At 39.7% G+C, this 22,261-nt stretch overlaps 1 protein-coding gene and 1 pseudogene across 1 annotated transcript; both read left to right on the top strand.

Moving 5' to 3' along the window:
- Positions 1–9,358: 9,358 nt before the first annotated feature.
- On the top strand, positions 9,359–10,378 carry LOC117943445 (annotated as a pseudogene).
- A 19-nt stretch (positions 10,379–10,397) lies between these two features.
- LOC117942674 (acidic mammalian chitinase-like) lies at positions 10,398–21,803 on the top strand. The gene is made up of 12 exons (XM_034868274.1): positions 10,398–10,402; positions 16,504–16,545; positions 16,990–17,016; positions 17,128–17,332; positions 17,652–17,708; positions 19,093–19,258; positions 19,350–19,474; positions 19,577–19,700; positions 19,789–19,971; positions 20,100–20,216; positions 20,316–20,448; positions 21,482–21,803. The coding sequence occupies exons 2-12, from the start codon at positions 16,521–16,523 to the stop codon at positions 21,730–21,732; spliced, it is 1,413 nt and encodes a 470-aa protein (XP_034724165.1). The 5' UTR covers positions 10,398–10,402; positions 16,504–16,520; the 3' UTR covers positions 21,733–21,803.
- The last annotated feature ends 458 nt before the right edge of the window (positions 21,804–22,261 follow it).

The raw sequence follows: 22,261 nt of genomic DNA, 5'->3' as shown, positions 1-22,261 counted from the left end.
ACTGACAGGTTCTTATATACAATGGTGGCCTGACAAGTGACACTGCCACTTAAGAGAAAAGCTGGAGGGCCAAAGAAATATAATACATTAGGCATACATAAAGTTAAAAATGACCTAAAATACAATTAAAAATTGAACAGAGCAGACCGCACTTATAGCAAGGGGGCAGGTACATGGGTAAAGAACAAAAAGGATACAAGGTTTGGTTATCTGTCTCTGTCATGTGACATAACTATTACAATTATGCAAACACACGGCCTATGAAGTTAACCACGCACAATAAGGAATTATTGTCATAAAAAAATGTCTGTTTCCCCCCTTGTCCTTTTTGTTGCTATGAACGTGTGTAGGGTCAAATGATGAAAACTAACAGTTCAAAAGTAATACAAATATTCAGTCCAACCAATACTTACTTACATAATTACAATTTGGATCATCTAAACCAAACAATTACCAATCACAAGCCTTAAGACTTTATCTAATGTTAGCAAATGATTGATGTAACAACAAATTGGCAATCACGAAATAATTGTTACAGTACAACCATTACTGAGCAACAAAACAGCAGGTTTGGGGTAAGATGGGGTAATGGACTATTAACGCCATTAGACCATACTTACAGGGGATTTAAGATGCCTGAGAAAGGATAGGTTTGTGTGGATTGACGCTGCTGTTACACACACTGATGTTCATTGTTGTTATAAAGTCCAGTAAACCTTTTTTTCCGAATGAGGTTTCTACAGTGAATGCAACTGAACTGAAAAGTGTCCATCTCACAGACAAGGCAGATGTAGAAGAGGATGAATTTGATCCCCTGTAACAGTGTAACTGTCCTAAACCGTGAAGAACACACACGCAAAATATTCTACTTAAAATATTCTACAACAAGCTGTAGGTCATGTCATAATTTGCTCTAAAACTCGGGATGTATCCTTTTTTTCAAACAATGTCAATGTAGTCAATGTACAATGTACTGGCTACACAACACATCTTTATGGCGTCTGGCAACAGCAGCTCCAGTCTCTAGCAAACGTTGATGGTGGACATTTGTTTATGACCTGTGTTTGACTCTCAAAGATGGTTCATTAATATGAGAATAGGTTCCAGACTGTTGTTTTAGGTCATACTCTACCCCTTAATATTAGCAAAGGCTAGCCGGTAGGTAAAAGCTTTCAGTCAAAATAAAGCAGAGTTCTATTCTAAGGACCAGCTAGCACACTTAGCTGCATTTCACTTCATTAGTGACTCTTATTCTGTCAGACTTTCCTCTCTCAAAAATGACTTTGGCACAATCAACTGTTATGACCCAATATTTTTGTCTTATTGTTAGGTGGCGCTGCCCTCTAGCGGCTGTAGTAATTATAATAGGAGCTAGACATGAAGGATAAGAGCAAACAAACAGGACATTTACCCAGGACACTGAGGTCACGGTCCTGTTTGAAATTAACATTAAACAGAATTTGTTTTATATACCAAATTGAACTATAACCGGTTCTGCGTCACCTGTGTAACCAGAAGGGAAGTAAGTTATCAAATGTCTTGATTTTAACCTTAACCACAATCTAATAAAGAGCACATTTGTTGATGATATTTTAGCAATAGCCATCTTAATGTGTTGAACAAAAAAACAAATGTTATTAACAAAACAGATGACATATATTGACATATATTATTAAAATCTATAAAACAGTGCTCCATTTGATACAAATAAATCTAAAAGGATTATCCCAATGCATCAGTCATTTAGGATGGGACTGCAGGATAGCTATGGCCAACATAACTGAAAGATGTCCACCAAGTAATTCTATCTCTATAGCTCAATGATTTTTGGACAAATTCAGCCTCAAAAGGTTCAATTCGACTGAAATTGAATTAAAAAATGTAATACATTAAATTAGAAAACTAAAGTTTCCTTAATAACGTATACAGTAAAGTTTAAAGATAACAGATAACAACCCTCGTACTTATTTTTAAAAAACATTGATTGGTGAACTCTATTCAAAAATAAGATTTTAAAAGAAATGCTTATCCTAATAACCATGTGATCTGGGATTTTGTACTTTGACCTTAAAAATCATTGACAGTGGCTGTAGATGAGACTTATCATATCTGCCCACCAATAACACCAAACCCAATTAGAAAACTAGCCACAGTAAGTACATCACCCAGTCAGGTCAGCATAGATCTTAAGAAGAGACCTTTGTTCTGGAAGACAACGCTTCATGTCCCTTTAGACTCCAGTTCATCTGTATCCTGAGATCCTACAGTATTTAACCAATGGATGTAACATTAGGCATCACACCATGCTACCAGCCCAGTGACCTTAGACAACAGCTCAATAAGAATCCTTATCTATTATCATACTAATCACCAACCAGACCAGAAAAATGATTACCACATCTGTCCACAACAGTCCTAATACTAGACTAGAAACTCTTTTAATCTCCCTCCCTTCTGGCAGGAGGCTAGGGTTAATTATCATTGACTTGCATTTCATCCATCCATCCATCCATCCATCTTCATCCCCTTATCCGGTATCGGGTCAGGGGGGCAGCAGCTCCAGTAGGGGGCCCCAAACTTCCCTTTCCCGAGCCACATCAACCAGCTCCGACTGGGGGATCCCGAGGCGTTCCCAGGCTAAATTGGAGATATAATCTCTCCTGGGTCTTCCCCGAGGCCTCCTCCCAGCTGGACGTGCCTGGAACACCTCCCTAGGGAGGCGCCCAGGAGGCATCCTTACCAGATGCCCGAACCACCTCCACTGGCTCCTCTCAACACAAAGGAGCAGGATGAGCTTCTCACCCTATCTCTAAGGGAGAAACCAGCCACCCTCCTGAGGAAACCCATTTCGGCCGCTTGTACCCTGGATCTCATTCTTTCGGTCATGACCCAGCCTTCATGACCATAGGTGAAGGTTTGGAACAGAAATTGCCTGGTAGATCAAAAGCTTCGCCTTCTGGCTCAGCTCTCTTTTCGTCAGAACGGTGCGATAAACAGAATGTAATACCACACCGGCTGCTCCGATTCTCCGACCAATCTCACGCTCCATGGTCCCCTCACTCGCAAACAAGACCCCAAGGTACTTAAACTCCTTCACTTGGGGTAAGGACTCACTCCCTACCTGAAGAAGGCACTCCATCGGTTTCCTGCTGAGAACCATGGCCTCAGATTTAGGGCTGCTGATCCTCCTCCCAGCCGCTTTACACTCGGCTGCGAACCGATCCAGTGAGTGCTGAAGGTCACAGACCGATGACGCCATCAGGACCACATCATCTGCAAAAAGCAGCGATGAGATCCTGAGCCCACCGAACTGCAACCCCTCCCCACCACGACTACGCCTCAGTATCCTGTCCATAGATATTACAAACTGGATTGGTGACAAAGCGCAGCCCTGGCAGAGGCCAACCCTCACCTGAACGCACAGGCACTCAGCCGGGGGCTTGTGAGTATCCCCGCACCCGCCCGGCGCCTCACACCCTGGGACACTCCAGACTAGGACGGAGTCCAACCCTTATCCAGGAGAACGGTTCCAGAACCGAGACTGTGCGTAGAGGTAAGCCCCACCAGATCTAACTGGTAGCGCTCCACCTTCCGCACACCTCCCGATGGACCGGGTCTGGTCCATCGAGGCCTCTGACCTTCGCCGACCACTCATATGGCAGCGCACCCGACCCTAGGGGTTCCTCCCACAGGTGGTGGGCCCATGGGATTGGAGCTAGGGGTGCCATGTAGCTTCTTCAGGCTGTGCCCAACCAGTCTCCGTGGCAAACCCGGCCACCGGGCGCTTGCTGACGAGCCCCCCGTCTGGCCCGGCTCCAGACGGGGGCCCCGGGCCTCCTCCGGGCAGGGTCACTCCCTCTCTACCTCTGTTTTTCATGTTTTTTTTTAACCATTGTCTGTCTGGCCCCTCAGCTGAGATCACTTTGCCATGGGAGACCCTACCAGCTCTCAGGTTCATAGGGACACACAAACCTCTCCACCATGATAAGGTGATGCCATGCCAGATAAAAAAACACCCGTACTTAAATGAATACCATCACCATCAGTGACTCACATTCATTGGAAAGCTCATTAGCAATAATCAGAAGTGGAAATTTAACAAAACACTGCAAAAGATCAACATCAGCTGTGGATTGACATCGACAGCTTAAAAGAATACCGGCTCAAGCAACAACTCATTCAGTTCTACTCAGCCCTAATTGAGTCTATCATCATCACATCGTCTCTTACATTGTGATACAGCAGCACGGTCATGCAAGGAAAATATGCAGCGGCTTGTTTATAACACATTCAACCATTGGCAAACCGTTTCCATCAGTTGAATCCACAATCTCATAAACTGTAAAGTGGGCAAAGAAGTTCTTCTTTCTTCTTCAACACCTCATATCCTGCTCATCCCCTCTATGAGCTCCTAACGTCAGGGAGGCATCTATCTATCTATCTATCTATCTATCTATCTATCTATCTATCTATCTATCTATCTATCTGTCAGTCAGTCAGTCAGTCGGTCTGTCTTTATGTCTTTCTGTCTGTCTGTCAGTCAATCAATCAATCTAATCAGTCTATCTATCTATCTATCTATCTATCTATCTATCTATCGATCTATCTCTCTCTCTCTGTCTCTCTCTCTCTCTATCCATCTATCTTTTTTTCTATCTACTCCCCCCCCCCCACACACACACACACATAAACACACATCATAACATACCCTTCACCATACCTAGAGATCGGCATGGGGAACTTTCCATGAGATCATCTCTCAATGCATCAAACCAACTATTAAGCTAACTGAAATAAAACCATGCCAATGCCAAGTAAGTATATGTTGATGCTAACCATGTGCATTTAACAACAACAACAATGTTGACAGTAATCATCTTTATTCATACAGTACTATTCAAAAACTCTGCAGCAGTCAATATGTTCAGATTTCATCATCAACTTTCAAATGCATGGACAGGGTGCAGTTACACAGTTGTAGTTTGATACGTGTTTATGAGGCAGGAACTGCTTTTGCAGCAGTCAGTGATAAGAGAACTGATTTAAGATCCAGTCCTCTCTCTTAAATTAACTGACTAAGGGACTTTGGTGGCTATTCATTATGAAACTGTTTTGGAAAATACAAAACCATGTCGAAGAAACTACAGAGTCACGCCCAACATGTACATATGTGAGTTGAAGTTTAACTTAGTTATCAATAGAAACATTAATCATTTATTTCTGCTGTAATAACAAGGTTCCTTGATGGTCATGATTGATATTCTTCAGCTTTTCACTACAAAAGAGAGAATAAGTAATCTACATGTTATAGTTTAAGACATCAATTTGTGTCTATGCATGCATTGACATGCAAGGACAGTTATTAGTCAAATGATCTACAGATCCTTGGACAGTTCAGTGTCCATTAATGTCCTGGGGAGAGGGAGTTGCCATTGGAAAGCAGCATGAAAGTAATAGCACACATTTTGGGAAACATGCTTATTCACTTTTTTAGGGATAAACAGATCAATCGCCATCTCATATCTGGGGTTAGAGCAAAACAAAAGGTGCTTAGCTTAATAAATAAGGAAGCAGGGGTTAACAGCTGTCCTAACTCCATCCTACCCATTGACTGTAAAATCAATGGATGAAGCTTCCAAGTCTAAAAGGTGAAGTCTTACTTAAACCTGCATTCTATCTCATTTCCAGCAGGGGGCTACTCTACTAGTTGCAAAACAATGACTGTAGAAGTCTTTGGGAAAATGGCAATACTTCTCACTTGATTTATCACCTAGGGAACATTTTCATAATGAGTGTATGGTCTTAATTGCTAGTTTCAAGTTATCTTCAATACAGCATGATGTTCATTTTGTAAATTATTGTGAAACATGAAGATAAAGCTGTAGATGCTTTGGGGGCATGGCTACACACCGACCCTCTATCCTAACAGAGGCTAAGTAACCTAGCAACGCTAAACATGACCATGTGTACATTAAAATAGATCTAACCTTGTTTTTGGATGTTGTCCTTAAACTTTGACCCTCTCACTGTGTGTTTTCACTTCATCAAAATTAACATTTGGTGACCAGGTTAGCTGGCTACTTCTATAGTTAGCTGGCCACTTAAGGGAAAGTTTGTAGATCTTAATTGGATCCAATGGACGACTTGCCTCAGATGGGTTGAAAATTTGCTTAGCACATCACCATGGCAACCATAAACAACACTGGCTTGGCAGCATCATTCTCCTCAAATCCAGCCTCTCGTCAAAATCCGTCACATCATTTTGCAAAAAAAGAAAAAAAGATTGCGAAGCCCCTATTGCCAAAATTGAGGCTCGGAAACTACAGTCCACACACCAATGGATGATGTCATGGATGCTACCTCCCCTATTTTTACAGCCTATGGTCCTGCAGAATGTGAAAAAAATAAACTACTCTGAAAAACTCACTGAAGAATATCTTGCATCTGGTTTGGTAATCAGCACCTGAACAGACACGTCTATACAGAGACCCTTGCTATCTGCACAGAAATACTGGAAACTGTGGCTCCAACATATTACTCCATCCAAAATCACAGTTGTTAATATTTATGGCTAGCTGATGCCTAGCCATAGCCAGGCTAAACACGTCCTGACTCCAATAACAAATGTCTTTATTAATGCACAAACATGAGGTTGATATCAATCTGCTCATCTCACTGTAGAAGAAGAAGAGCCAATAAGGACATGACCTAGCTGAGTACTTTTAACCATGGACCAAATGGTCACATTCCATTTTACAATACATTAAAAAGACGTAATGAGGTGTACTTTGTGTAAAAGTTATGCTATAATTAGTACATAGATAAGACATAATGAGCATTACTGTGTATCAAACTAGACCAAAACTAGAAATGATGTGGTCTTTATTAGACAGAAAACAAACACAGTTATACGCTAGAAACCATACATCTAAATTATGCTTTAACTAGACATTGCATTTGCAGTGCCCTATTAAAACCGAAACACACTATATTAGGCATAATTATAGCAAATTACATATCTTTAGAAACCAAATAAATACTTATACTCTGTCTCAGAATTCTTCATAATTAGTAACTGGATGATGATAGTGTCAAAGTATAGTATATTTTGACATAAAATGGAATTACATGTGGTTAACAATTTGCACAATGTAGGAAAATGCTGTCTAAGTAGGGTGTGTTTGTTTACTGTCTACTTTTGGTCAAATTTAATACAGAGTATGTTTTATTAAAACAGCATTATATGCAATTTCTTATTTCAGCATAATTAAGGAATACTGTATGTTGTCTAATCAGGACATAACATTGTTTGTTTATTGTTAAATAAAGATGGTATTATAAGATTGGTCTTATTTAATTAAATATTTGTGTTTACTAAAAAAGGTACTCTAATCACGCCTTATTAGTGTACTATGAAATAAAGTGCAACCAATCAAATGAATATTCAAAAAGAGGCACTCGTAGTGATAACAAGCCATAACGGTTGCCTCAGCTTAATTTTTTGGTGTTACGGTCCTCCAACTTTTACTTTTTCTTTTCACTCTCATTGATGTTTCAAGGAGCAGCTATTTTTCATTGCCACCTCTAAGTGGCTTAACATTCTATTAATGGCTCTACAGCTTTTACACGTATGCCTCTTCAACAGTATTAATGGAATGTAACATGTCATGATGGGGTATTACATGTATATATTGTATTACATATATTTTCCTGGGTTCATTCCACCAATCTTATTGGTTTGGGGCGACCACTCTAACTCCAAGCCACAACCATCTTCTGTTGAAAATGTTATTCATTCATGTTATCCATGCATATCCATGTACTTTACATCTGACATACACATGAAACCAAACTCATTTACACTGCACTGAAAGCAGAAGAGTGGAATGCTTTTACAAACACAACTGAAACATTCTCACACAAAAAACTGAAAATGTATGCTCACTTACACAAGTGAAAAAAGCTCTTACACATGCAAGTGAAATGTTTTTTTGTGTCAGGTAAACTTCAAAGGCCTCCAAAACAACCTTAACCTTAACCTTAAGAATCGGTGCAGCCACTGCCAAAGGAACGCACACTTTTTTAAACAAATTCTCTCACATACCATACTAAAATGCTTGCATACCAAAAAGCATTTCACATTTCATAATGTGTAAGAACCTTTCAGCTGTGTATGTGAGCCTGAAACGTTCAGTTGTTTGTGAGTGTTTCAGTTGTGTACGCAAAAGCATTTCACTTACAGGTGTGTAAGGTTTTCAGTATAGTGTGTGAATAAATTTGGTTTCATATGTGTGTGAGAGAAAAAATACATGGAAATGCCTGGTAATTCTAAATTATGTCCCTAACGGCACCTCATATAAATTCTCCAGTTGCAGTCGTTAGTAAAAAACTTCACTCTTCATGACTAGCATTGAAAAGCAGACATTCAACATGACTTACTCTTGGACCATTTGAAACAAGTCAATGTGAGGCAACAATGTCCTTGTGTTGTCATTGTGTTCCCCTGGTAACAAACAATTGCACCAGCTGATAGTACTTAAAGAATGCAAGCTTTTATGTCATGACCTAATTTGAGTCATGTCATATCATACACAAATGCTGCTTTTGTACACTTTCTCCATGCTTATAGCTTATCTCCATCCGTCAGTCCAAGTCTGATGTTACTCATCTTATTCCTATTTGTACCTACAGTAGACATTTTACAGCTCAACTCCCTTTCATGGTATGTGAGGAGGAATTAGGCTCCACAGTGTTGTAAGCAATAAAAAATCCAACACTCATACACGTTGATTCATTCTGAAGATCCCAAAGTAAGCTTTCAAGTTATTCTTTTTCCTCTCTTGTTCCTTTATTGTAGTACTTTTGTACTTGAGTAGACTGTCGGTATTTAGCTCAAGTTATGTCTGATTTCTGTAAATTGAGACAATAACTGCAGTTGTGTTTAGGGCTGGATTGGAAACGTGAAATTAAACTTTTTTACCATTATTCATCAGTAATCATTGAGATGTTTCTTTGGTGGAATGATGTTTTTAGTAACATGGCGCAGGCATTATTTATGTTATTGCTGCTATTGTGAGTGGCCAAATCCACTTAAAACAGACAGTAGTTACATTGATATATGAAATCTAAGCATTCAAAGGGTAACTAACTTTGATTGATATTTGTTTCTTCAAAAACACATAAACAGTTCTAAAGATTCAAGAGAAACTATGATTTGTGATTATGGTTGTACAAAAGAATCATCTTAATACTTCCTAAATAACATGTTCATTTGGATTTTCTTTGTTTTGTACTCGACAAATTGTTTACTTTATTTATTTTTAAAAAAGAAATTAAAGTGTTGAGCTTTCAAATCAAGATGACCAAGTTCTCTCTTCTAGCAGGTAAACAGCCATCAGGCCTCAATGCTTTTATAACCACAATGCCTTATACAATGTATGTCTGCAATCATTCTCTGATGTGTACCTCTCTTTAGGCTTGTGCCTGGTGATGTGCCAGCTGGGTAAGTTACTTTTCAGTAAAAACAATGACATGGTCATACAACTACACTTTATACTGGCACTGACTGAGCAATAAAAAAGTGTCTAAAAATTACATGGTTATGTGTAATTCTGACCAAAGATTTGCTTTCAATGATCTCCAGCCACTGCCTCCAAGATGGCGTGCTATTTCACCAATTAACCCAACCCTACAATGTTGCTAAGTCCTATTAACATTGAACAAATTCCCTCAGGTTCTCCATCAAGGTGTCCAATCCTGCCAACCGTCAAAGGTTCATCCAGTCTTCTATCAAATTCCCAAGGACTAATGGATTTGATGGTCTGGATCTGAACTGGGAGTACCCTGGATCTTGTGGAAGTCCCCCAGTGGACAAACAGCGGTTCAGTCTGCTCTGCAAGGTGGGTCATGAACTCTCGAGCCATTGGGAACAAATATAATGCACTGATGACTCTACATTTTTGTACAACCTTGTTGAAGCCTACGCAGCTGAGGCCAAGTCTACTGGCAAACCTCAGCTCATGCTGACTGCAGCATTGTCTGCTGGAAAGGGAACCATTGATACTGGACACGAGATTTCTGAGATTGATAAGAACTGCAGATTGTTTTGGAATACTTTTATTTTAATAATATCATTGTTTTTGATGAAGGGCTCAGTTGCTCATGTTAATCAGTATTGCATATGCATTTCAGGCATCTTGACTTTATCAATGTGATGACCTATGACTTCCATGGAGCTTGGGAGAGAGCTACTGGACACAACAGCCCACTGTACCGTAGATCGCATCACAGTGGTGACCTCATCTACTTCAACGCTGTAAGAGATATAGTGGTGCTCTTTGGAGCCCCGAACATTCTTAAATTCTCATGGCACAAATGATGCAGAAATACATAAGTCAAGTTGGTCCAATACCCTTTATTTAACCAATTCACACTTTAGCCATTTATGGAGAGGACTACTCAGCTACAACTACAACTTTGTCAAGTCTGAGATAATAACCCAGTTGATGACATAGTTACAGTATCTCATCAAGGTATCTTAGCTTGGGCTTGGAGTCATTACAAAAGACTTTGTGCAATTGTGCAAAAGACGCACAATTTGAGAAATGTAGGGTCCAGTATTGTTTTAGGCTTGACACTTCAAAAAAAGTGAAAGGGAAGTTTGGGGTCTCCTGCTGGAGCTGCTGCACCCGCGACCCATTACCAGATAAGCGGATTAAGATGGATGGATGGATGGATGGATGGATGACTCTAAAGGAGAATTCTGTGAAGCCCTCCTCTGCTGTCCCATTTGCTGCTGTCCCACTCATGGATGTTGGTAAGTCTTCCGTTTTTTTTTTTATGAGCCAATATGTTTGAGTTAAGACAAGAAAAGTTAAATTACCCTCGAGAGTTAAACTCTTGTAACGTTTTTGGAAAACAAAGTTCAATTCAATTCAATTTGATTTATATAGCACTAAATCACAACAAGAGTTATCTTATTGTGCTTTTCATAAAAGAGCCAGTTTAGACCATACTCTGTGACGTTATTTACAGAAACCCAACAATTCCCACCAAGAGCAAGCACTATGCAACAGAGGCAAGGAAAAACATCCTTTTAAGAGGCAGAAACCTCGAGCAGAACTATGGCTCAAGGTGGGCGGTCATCTGCCTCGACCGGTTGGGGGTGAGAGAAAGAGACAGAGAGGGAGAGAGAAACAGACAGACAGACAGACAGACAGACAGAGAAGAGACAGAGAAAGACATGGAGAAATCAGCAGAGGGTGTTGAGCAGGAACATGGAGGCAGGAGGTGACTCCAACCACTGATCCAGACTCCACAGCTCCAGAGCCAGAAACACAAGCAGGAAACGATAGGAGGAGAGAGAAGAGGGCCGAGAGAGCACAAGACTTCAGGAAAAAGGGAGAAGTTGAGTTAGCAACATGCATTAAAGGGATGAGGTTGCATACAGATGGAGAGAAAGACGAAGAGAGAGATGCTGAGTGCATCATGGGAAGTCCCCCTGGCAGTCTAGGCTTATAGCAGCGTAATTAAGGGATGGTTCAGGACTCTCCTGAGCCAGCCCAAACTCTAAGCTTTATTAAAGAGGAAAGTCTTAAATCTACTCCTAAATGTGGAGATGGTGTCTGCCTCCTGAACCCAAACTGGAACCTGGTTCCACAGCAGAAGAGCCTGATAGCTAAACGCTCTGGCTCCAATTCTACTCTTGGAGAGTTAAGGAACCACAAGTAATCCTGCATTCTGGGAGCGCAGTGCTCTGGTGGGGTAGCAAGGTACTAGAGCTCTTTAAGATAAGATGTTACCTGACCATGAAGGGCTTTGTAGGTAAGAAGAAGGATTTTAAATTCTGTTCTGGATTTTACAGGAAGCCAATGCAGAGAAACTAAAACAGGGGAGATGTGGTCTCTTTTCCTGGTTCCTGTCAGAACACTTGCTGCAGCATTCTGGATCATCTGAAGAGTCTTTATGGCCTTTTTCAAGCACCTGACAATAAAGATTTGCAGTAATCCAGCCTAGAAATAAATAGTTTTTCAGCATAATTTTTAGACAGGATATTCCTTATTTTTGCAATATTACGTAGGTGAAAGAAGGCGGTCCTTGAAATTTGCTTTATGTGGGAATTTAAGGACATGTCCTGATCAAAGATAACTCCAAGATTCCTCACAGTGGTGCTGGAGGCCAGGGTTATGCCATCCAGAGTAAATATCTCTTTGCATAATGCGTCACTAAGGTGCTTGGGCCCCAGAACAATGACTTCAGTTTTTTTCAGGTCATCCAGGTTTTAACATCCTGAAGGCACATTTGAAGTTTAGCTAACTGATTAGTTTCACAAGGCTTGATCGACAGATATAATTGAGTATCATCTGCATAACAATGAAAGTTTATGGAGTGTTTCCTGATAATATTGCCTAAAGGAAGCAAATATAAAGTGAACAGGATTGGAGCGAGCACAGATCCTTGTGGGACTCCATGACTAACTTTGGCGTGCATGGAGGATTCATCGTTAACATGAACAAACAGAGATTGATCTGATAAATAAGACTTAAACCAGCTTAGAGTAGTTCCTGTAATGCCAATTAAATGTTCCAGTCTCTAGGATATGATGGTCAATGGTATCAAATGCTGCACTAAGATATGATAACACCAGTATAGAGATGAGTCAGTTACAATACAGTTAGAAGGTCATTAGTAATTTTCACAAGTGCTGTCTCTGTGCTATGATGAACTCTAAATCCCAACTGAAAATCCTCAAATAAACTGTTGCTATGCAGAAATTCACACAGTGGTTTGGCAACTGCTTTCTCCAGAATCTTAGAAAGAAATGGAAGGTTGGATTTAGGTCTGTAGTTGGCTAAAACGTGTGGATCAAGGTTGGGCTTTTTCTACTTTAAGGTACTGTGGTACATAGCCTGTTAATAAAGACACATTGGTTATATCTAGTAGAGAAGTGTTGACTAAACGTAAAACATATTTAAGTAGCCTAGTTGGGATGGGGTCTAACAGGCAGGTTGAGGGTTTGGACGAAGAATCAATTGAATTATATTGATAGTAATTTTGTTTCTAATAGTTATAATTTTATCATTGAAGAATCTCATAAAGGCGTTACTACTAAGAGCTATGGGAATACTTGGCTCTATAACCTAAGCTTCTCCAAAAAAAAGGTAACAAAAAAAAAGGACTTCTCACTCCTACCACGCTGCTACTAGCAGCACAAAACCAGGCTGAACCCTTACTTACACAATCTTAAATCACAACAAACAGTTATACAAAGGCACATGTTTGGAAATGGCAGAGGGAAGAGAGAGGGAAGAGTTCTTGTCCGATGGCTTTAAAATGGCTCCTGCCCTCCTGGCAACTAATCAGGAGACATCAATACCCTCTGCTGGATCAATCCGGTTTGCGCACCTGTTCTCCATTATCTGTGGTTAGGAGATCACCTACTATTGCGGGGTGAGAGACACTAAAATACAAACTGACACAAGGGTCACTAGGGGTTAAAATTAATAATAAATAGTTAGACACCCTCTCCTGGTTTAATTCTTTGGTTTTCATGAACCATTTCTGCATTCAGTTTTGAAGTATTTGTTTGTATTCCACATTTTTATTGCTGTATACACAACAAATACTGCTGATGCATTGGAGCTTGACAATCAATTATTTTAGGGAGGAGTTTGGGGTGGATGGGTTGGGCACAAGGCAATCGCCCAGGTCACCTATAGCAATTGCTGCCACTTGGTACTGTCATGTCACATCCCTGTGTCAAGTCTTTGTGTTGAGATGCTTAATGTTTTTGTTTAGTTTTCCATTTCCTGTTTTATTTTGAAACTTACAGTCTTGTCTCATTTCAGGTCTGTCTTCCTGGTCTGTCTGTCTGGTCATACTGTACTTGTCCCCGCTATAACCCCTATCTGTTGCACCTGCGTTGCACCTATGTCTCATTGTCTCCCCTGTCTTGTGTATTAAAGTTGAATCTTTCCTTTACTCTTGTGCAAGCTCGTCTGTTTTCCTATTGTGCATCCTTTAAGCGTTTTTTTCCTGTTTGCTGTTTTCCTGAGTACCTGCTTCTCTTTGTTTTTTGACCATTGCCTGTCTTTGGATAACCTTTGCCTGTTGTTTCTTGGACACTGTTAACTGAAAGTTTTATTAGTGTGCTAATAAAACCATTGTAGTTTATTCACTTGCATTTGTTCCATTTCCTGGTGTGTGTGAAATGCGGATATCATGTTGTTCCAACGGAAATGGCTTTGAAGAGACTAACGTTAGCAATGGATGAAAATGAGGACATGTGCGTGTGCAGTGGACTGCAGCACCTCCCACAAAAGTATGTTCCCGCTCGCATGGATGTCATTGTTTCACGTGACCAGTTGTCACGTGACCAGCCAGGCCGAATAACGAAGGAAATCATACAAATTGGTGCACAAACGTTCTTGTAGAATGTCAAATGAACCCGTTCCTGACACAGCATTGATCCTTTAGCTCTAGCAAATGTTTTCAATGCATTTCTTTCCTCATTAAAAAATTTTAAAACCGTAATTTAAATCCAGCATTTAGATCCATCTTTACTAGCTTGCAGTCTATTTCATCCCCGGTCTTTGTTGGTGCATTGCAGCAAATCTCTGCATAATACCTATGGATCAAAGGAACAGTGTGACACTACCATAGACTTGAAACAGGACACTACTGGTAGAACTGTGTGGTGTCAAAGGTGTGATAAACAATGTGGACCCATTCATAGAAAAACTACTCAATAAATTACTAGGATAAATAATTGATGGGGTATACCTAAAAGTAATTTGTCAAATGTGTGAATTACTGAGTAACAAAATGTTGGTACCCTTATATCATCAAACACCAACATTTTTTATTTGATTATTATAGTTCAATTCATCCCGACATTGTCTAAAACACTTCTATTGTGGTCAATATTTTATATTTTATTTCACTAGGTTAAAATTATTTAAATATAGCTACTAGTTTGTCACTGGCTGATTTTTGTGCACTAAATGCTTGCTCTTCGGGGAGTTGGGTCTTTGTAAATGATAGTGAGTTAGAGTAAGGTCTAAATGTAAAATTGGTCTTATGCAGGTGTTGTTGTGTCTACCTACTGTGTTTGTTTTTGTCTTCTACATTTGTGACTACCACATCACCCAGAATGCCCTATTCAGCTCCACACTTATCTCCAAGTCAGCTGCTGATCCCTGTGGCTGTGGAACATCTTGCTGGTCAATGGTCATGGCCATTGTTCAACGAATGAAAGAGATAACATAATCAAAGCTGTTCATTTAAAGCTGTACAGACCTATTACATAACTCATCTCTAATCATGCAAAGATTTGGTGAATATTGTGTAGTCAGTCAAAACATATCCACATGGTGAATATCTTTTATTTTATTTTAATTGTAGGTTCATCACGAGTATTTAAAGGAGACTATGCACTTCATGCTGATTGTACATTTTTTATCTTAAAATTATTTATTTAGTGCAAGATGTTGTATTTCAGCTCGTAAGTACATTTAATTGAACTACAACAAACATTTTTGTATATAATAATTGTTCTTTTTATTTTGTACAACTTCAATCAAATGAACATGTGACCTAAAAGGCTTATGATGTAAACATGTTGTTGAGGGCATCTCTATCTCCACTGTCAACTATCCAATGACAGCAAAATGGCAAAGACAGCTGCTGTGTAATAATTTTATTTTCACTCATTTATTTGAAAGTCTTTAATTTAATATTGTTAATTGTTACAACAAACATGAAAAGACCATGACGTTAATATCAGTTTCATGTTTCATGAAAATGACTATAGATGATTGAATAATGACCACCAGAGCACAGGGATGTAATCAAATGACTTGTGAACAATAAAAATCAAAGCCAGGTATTTCATTTCAGTAATATGAAACCAAAAAAGGGAACGGAACCATCTTAATACACTACGATTTGATTTGTTTTAATGATCAAATATTATTGTTCAGTTGATTTAGGGATATATTAATCAATTTAAAAGTGATGTTTTAACCTATAGTCATGTTAACTTGACAAGACTAACAAGAAGACAGTTATCCAAAATGGAGTTGAAATATCAGGACTATGCTCCTCAGGTCATGTTGGCTCATGATAATGAGCCATCTATATTGACCTCAATAACAACCCATTCATGTGTTGCATGCATGCTGTAAATTATTGTCTACACATCTTATTGTTCAGACTATGCAGGATCTTATCAAAACATCTTCTAATAATCATGACTTTTATTACCTGCATGTATCAAAGGCTGCGCCACCACCTCCTTTCTCAGTGCAAAATCCCTTGTATAAAAGGCCAAACTCTTCTGTCGTTTTCTTGTCTCTCATCAAGTCCCAAGGTGAGTTCACAAGGGAACACCATAACTTTAAGTTATCATTTTTAAATGGGTTTATCTTGAGAATGGTGGCTTACTTTTGTTGTTACAATCATAGACCCTGGGTCACTTTTTGTCTTTGTAGTAATCAACTAAAGTGAGAAGTGACTTCAAGATGACGAGACTCACCATTCTAGCAGGTATTTGTCTTCAGTTGGTGCTGTATTTACATGTTACTTCACTAACACACACATCCTCAGTTTCATGTCTGTCCTTCAAAATCCCTCTATGTTGTGCTCTTCCTAATGTTTCTTCCATTTCTTTTCCATAAAAAAGCTATTTGGTGCATTTTTCCTTATCTAGCTTGAGAGTCAAAGGACAGAGGGTGCAATATGCTTGACAGGCTGTAAAAGCCCTTGAGGCAAATTTGTGATTTGTAAAACAGGGCTATGTACATAAAACAGAATCTACTGAATACATTTGTTTAACTTAATTAAATCAATGTTTTAAAATTGTATTTGTAGTGTCAAATCATAACGTAACTTATATTGGGACACTTAAAAAAATACAGAAATACAACTCATAATAATAGATTCCAAAATGTTCTTTTATCTGTCTAACTATTTCTTTTCTATATTCCTTAGGCTTATGTCTGGTGATGTGCCAGCTGGGTAAGTTGTAATACTTCACTTATACGTCATTCACTTAAACATAATTAGATTTAAATTTTCACTTGTATACAATGACTGACATTAATGTAATGTGCTTTTACTCCAACAAAGGATCTGCCACACAGTTGGTCTGTTACTTCACCAACTGGTCCCAGTACAGACCTGGTGAGGCAAAGTACTTGCCACAAAATGTGGACCCCTTCCTGTGCACCACGCTGATCTACGCCTTTTCCATCATCAACCATAACAATGAGCTGGTTACCTACGAGTGGAATGATGATGTCCTCTACAAGTCTTTTAATGCTCTAAAGACCAAGTAAGTGGCCAGTGTTGAGAGAACTTTGCATCAGATACAGGAGAGGTCAGAGGTCAGGCTGGGCTGCATAACCTGTGGAGCCAGCAGACATTCAGTGCCTTGCATAAGAAGCCTTCAGTAGAGTAATGCTTGCTGAAATGGCGACTTTGCTGAAACAATGACTTAAGATTCAGAGATGTTCCCTACTGGAAAATGCAATTGCAGAATATGAGCCTAAACGATACAATGTTCTAGTAGGCTGTTACAAGCACTTACAAGCTTGAACAAAGTGTGGTGAGAATGTTTTATAGTCTTAACGTATTCTCTGTGTTGTTTACAGAAATCCTCATCTGAAGACCCTGCTGGCTGTTGGTGGATGGAACTTTGGTTCAGCACAGTGAGTAACATTTTAGACCATAATCAAATGCTGGCAAGTACACAGATAGACACCAAAGGGTGCTTGGACAACTGCTGCTTTTCCTCCTTGAGAGAAAGTGCCCTTCTTTGGGGTGTTTTAAAAAAACATATAGTGTATCTATGCTGTATATTTTTATTTATATACTGTATACATAAAGGAATATACATCTGAATTTATTCTGATTAGACCGATGCCCTCCCTTTTGTGTGTAATGAATGTTAAATTATGTATGTATACCCATAATTAATTAAAGACACAGAGAGCTTTGTACATTCCACGTGAAAGTTCATTTGAACTTGTGCGTCTCACAAAACAGTCAGTGTCACACTATAGTGAAACTATAGTTCCCTTTGCAAAATCCCCACAAGTACCACATTGATGTGCAAAATAGGCGTTAACTAATTAAATGCGCAAATCTGGATACATTGGACAAGGTTGCAGGCAAATAGGATAAACAAAATCAGTACAACAGATCACCACACAACTTTGCCAGTTAAAGACCTACATCCTGCAAAAGAGACAAAACAGCAGAAACCATTTTTTCGTTAATGTGAAGATTTTAGATTTAGATTTTAAAGTGTTTATGACTTAGTGAGTTTATTACAATAACACCAAAACAAGTAAAACGATTTTTTACCCCGTGCAGACAGTTTTTCATAAATATGTACTTGAAACTTGAAACATTGTCAAACAGTTTCCTTTGCTGTTGCCTGCTCTTGGGAATAATTTACAGGACCTGTGTGAATTGAATTTATAATCTGTTAAGTATTAAACAAATCTGTTAGTGATTGGGAATTAAATTCAAAAGGCAGTTAGAGTTGTGTTAATATCTTTAATGTTTTGTTAAAAAAGTAATTTAAATAAATAATTATGAAAAGGGCTCTTTTTAACTGAAGCCCCTGTCATCTGAAATGTCTGTGGATGTGCCTGGTAGCACATATACAAATACAGAGTGCTTGGAGTTATGTCACCAATGATCTGACCACTACATTCTTCAAACATCCTGAAAGTCCAATGGAATTTCAACTGAAGGCAGAATATAGCCTTTATAAATCTACATAGTTATTTGTAGATAGCTACTTGAAAAGTATACAGATTTAGCTGATCTGATCTGATCTTTGACTTACAGCACTACACTACTTAATACCAGTTTGTACTTTACTGAGTGTTTAGAACAAATCATGACAGCTGGCTAAACAGATAGTGTGGTTTGCTAGTTTTAAAGTCCATGTGTAAAAATAGAAAAGTTTTAATTAAACATATTTCCAATCAAAATTTAGTCAGTTCTTACCATGAATCTAAAGGCTGTTACCTACTTTCTGATCGTATCGAGTATGAAAACTGAACCCAATCTTCCCTGCAGGTTCTCCATTGTGGTGTCAACTCCAGCCAACAGACAGAAGTTCATCCAGTCTTCTATCAAATTCCTGAGGACTCACGGATTTGATGGTCTGGATCTGGACTGGGAGTACCCTGGTGCTCGTGGAAGTCCCCCACAGGACAAACAGCTGTTTACTCTGCTCTGCAAGGTGGGTAACGAGATCTCGGTTTAGTTGCAATTCCCAGCTACTGTTCTACGGTTAACATCATGTTGACTTCTTCTTTTGTCTGTATTTGCAGGAACTTGTTGAAGCCTACGCAGCTGAGGCCAAGGCCACTGGAAATCCTCAGCTCATGTTGACTGCTGCAGTGTCTGCTGGAAAGGGAACCATTGATGCTGGATATGAGATTGCTGAGATTGCCAAGTGAGTGTGCTGTCGTGAATACCTCTTGAGAGAGAAAACTGGGAGTTTAACAAAGTTTTTCAATTAATACCCCCCCCCCCCCCCCCCCCCCTCTATTTCTAGGTACCTGGAATTCATAAATGTGATGACCTATGATTTCCACGGAACTTGGGAGCAGTTTACTGGACATAACAGCCCACTGTTCCGTGGTTCCCAGGACTTTGGTGACCTCATCTACTTCAACACAGTAAGTTGACATTTGGAAAAGAAGAAAAATAAACTTGAGTGGTACATTTCTAAAAGGTTTTACTTTACCTCTTTAATTTTCTTTCTAGGACTATGCCATGAAATACTGGAGAGACCAAGGTACCCCAGCGGAGAAGCTGAGGATGGGATTTGCTGCTTATGGTCGTACCTTCCGTCTGACATCATCAAACACTGGCGTTGGAGCCCCAGCTAGTGGCCCTGCATCAGCCGGACCATTCACACGTGAAGCTGGATTCTGGGCCTACTATGAGGTACAGTTCAGATAAGGAGTAAAGCCATTAGGATATGATGTTTTGTCTCAGTTACATTGGCACGCAATAGCCTGTGTGAAACATACACATTGCTAAGCTAATCAAACTTGGTGATGTGTGTGGTCTAGATCTGCACCTTCCTGAAGGGCACCACCATTCAGTGGATTGACGACCAGAAAGTTCCCTATGCCACCAAGAACAACGAGTGGGTGGGATTTGACACCAGGGAGAGCTATGAGACCAAGGTAGGTGGCATGTCAGCTCTCTCACATTTATTTTACAAAACACTTTCAAAGCATATGCAAAGTATTTTAACCAATTTGTATTTATTTTCGCGACAACAGGTGCGCTACCTGCAGGAGCACAAATTCGGAGGTGCCTTTGTCTGGGCACTTGATTTGGATGACTTTGCTGGGCGATTCTGTGAACAGGGCAACCACCCTCTAATGGGTCATCTCCGCAAACTTCTTAATATTGGTAAGTCCAAAGCATTTTCATGCAGATGTTTTCCTTTACAGACAGAGTAACGTTTGCTATATCCTGTTAGGACAAAACTATTTTGGCTACTATGTTATACATTCCAGCTTTATTGTATGGTATATTCTTAAAATTGAAGTTTTATTGAAATGGGCACCATGGGCATGGTATTTAAGTTACTAAGTTGGACACCAGGTATCTCTGTAATAAGGGCCAGTAAAGCATATGCCATTTGTCTTGTAAGAAATGACAACATGCATGTTAAAACTCTTAGTATAACCCTCAGAAATGAGCCACCCTTCGTAATTTATTGGAGATATTTAACACAGTTTCACTCCCAGTGCGTCAAAAACCCGACGCTTGGGCCAGGCTTTTTTGGTGTTATTTACTGATGCAAAAAGTCTCATGTAGTGTCTATGACGCTGAGAGCCACTGACCTAGCATTGGTAGTGAGAACAAGCAAAGGAGTAGGTTTTTTTTCAACATTGGTGGGGACACATTGTAACCGGGGGGTTTGGGGATCCACTCCCAGAAAATGTTGAGCAATCATATCTTTCTTTTTCATGGCCCTGTTGTGTTCTTTTACCCCCCAATTTAGCACAAGTAGACACAATTATTGTTTACCGTCCGATTGTTTGTAGATCTTTACATTTTCTACCGCACTTGAAGGCAACTTCATTTCACAACAAAAGAGAGAAAGAATAGAGATGTGCTCTGCAAGATTAAGACGTGTGGTTCATCATAAGGGGGTCTGGAATCTTTGTGAAAGCTAGATTTACCAGTGAGAAGGATATGTATATCATTTAAGCCCCTGAACAAATTGTCAATCTCTTTTGGGGTGTGGGTTGTCTTTCAAATTTTTTAAGTAGGGAAGAAATCTACCTCTTCTAAATATTGGGGGGGGGACATATCCCCTGCATCCCCTCCCGCCCTCACCCGAAATCTACGTCTAGGGGGTTTGAGTTTTAGTCAAGTTATACATAAACAATAATTTATCTAATTCAAACCCCTTTCTTTTCTTTCGACCATTCAGTGCTGCCCCCACTTCCCCCTACAACCACCCCCAAACCTGGTGCTAGCACCACCTCCCCTGCAACAACCACCACCACTACCACCACCCACCCCCCGGGATCCGGCTTCTGCAACGGCAAACCTGACGGTCTGTACCCTCACCCAGACGACAAGAACAGCTTCTACATGTGCGCTGGTGGCATCACCCACGTCAGACAATGCGGAACTGGATCTGTATTTGATGACAGCTGCAAGTGCTGTGTCTGGCCCTAAGCCATGAGTGGACTTGCTATGTATTACACCTGATGCAAAATTCAACCATTAAACCTTAACTGTTAAAGTTCTCTTGCATCCACTTTGTTATTTACCTGAATGAATCACTTGTTTGTGGTGTATAAATACAATGTACTGTCTTTTTTACATATGTAACATAGATTGCCGATTGCATTGCAGTAATTTCTGTGTATTCACATACATCTTCTACTTTCTCTGTACTTTGTTCCACAAACCTACATTTTAATACACAATTTAACTGCAGAGCTGACGGACTGAAAATCTGTGTGTTTGTCATTGGTCTCCGGCCGGAGACACAGATTTCTAACGGGAGCAGGTCAGGACAAAAAATGTACCGTTTTCCGGCCTTGCCGAAATCAATTCAAATAAAATGGCTAGCAGAAAACTTAAGGAAAAAGGTGGATGGGAAAAAGCATAATAAAAAAGGGACAAATCTTTTGAGACCGATGCAGCAAAATGCAAAAGCTCATAGACCTAACTTCACATCAGCAAGAGGTACCGGTAAGTG

The sequence above is a fragment of the Etheostoma cragini genome, chromosome 4 (genome assembly GCF_013103735.1).
Source record: "Etheostoma cragini isolate CJK2018 chromosome 4, CSU_Ecrag_1.0, whole genome shotgun sequence".
Lineage (NCBI taxonomy): Eukaryota > Metazoa > Chordata > Actinopteri > Perciformes > Percidae > Etheostoma > Etheostoma cragini.
This window is presented reverse-complemented; position numbering and strand designations above follow the sequence as displayed.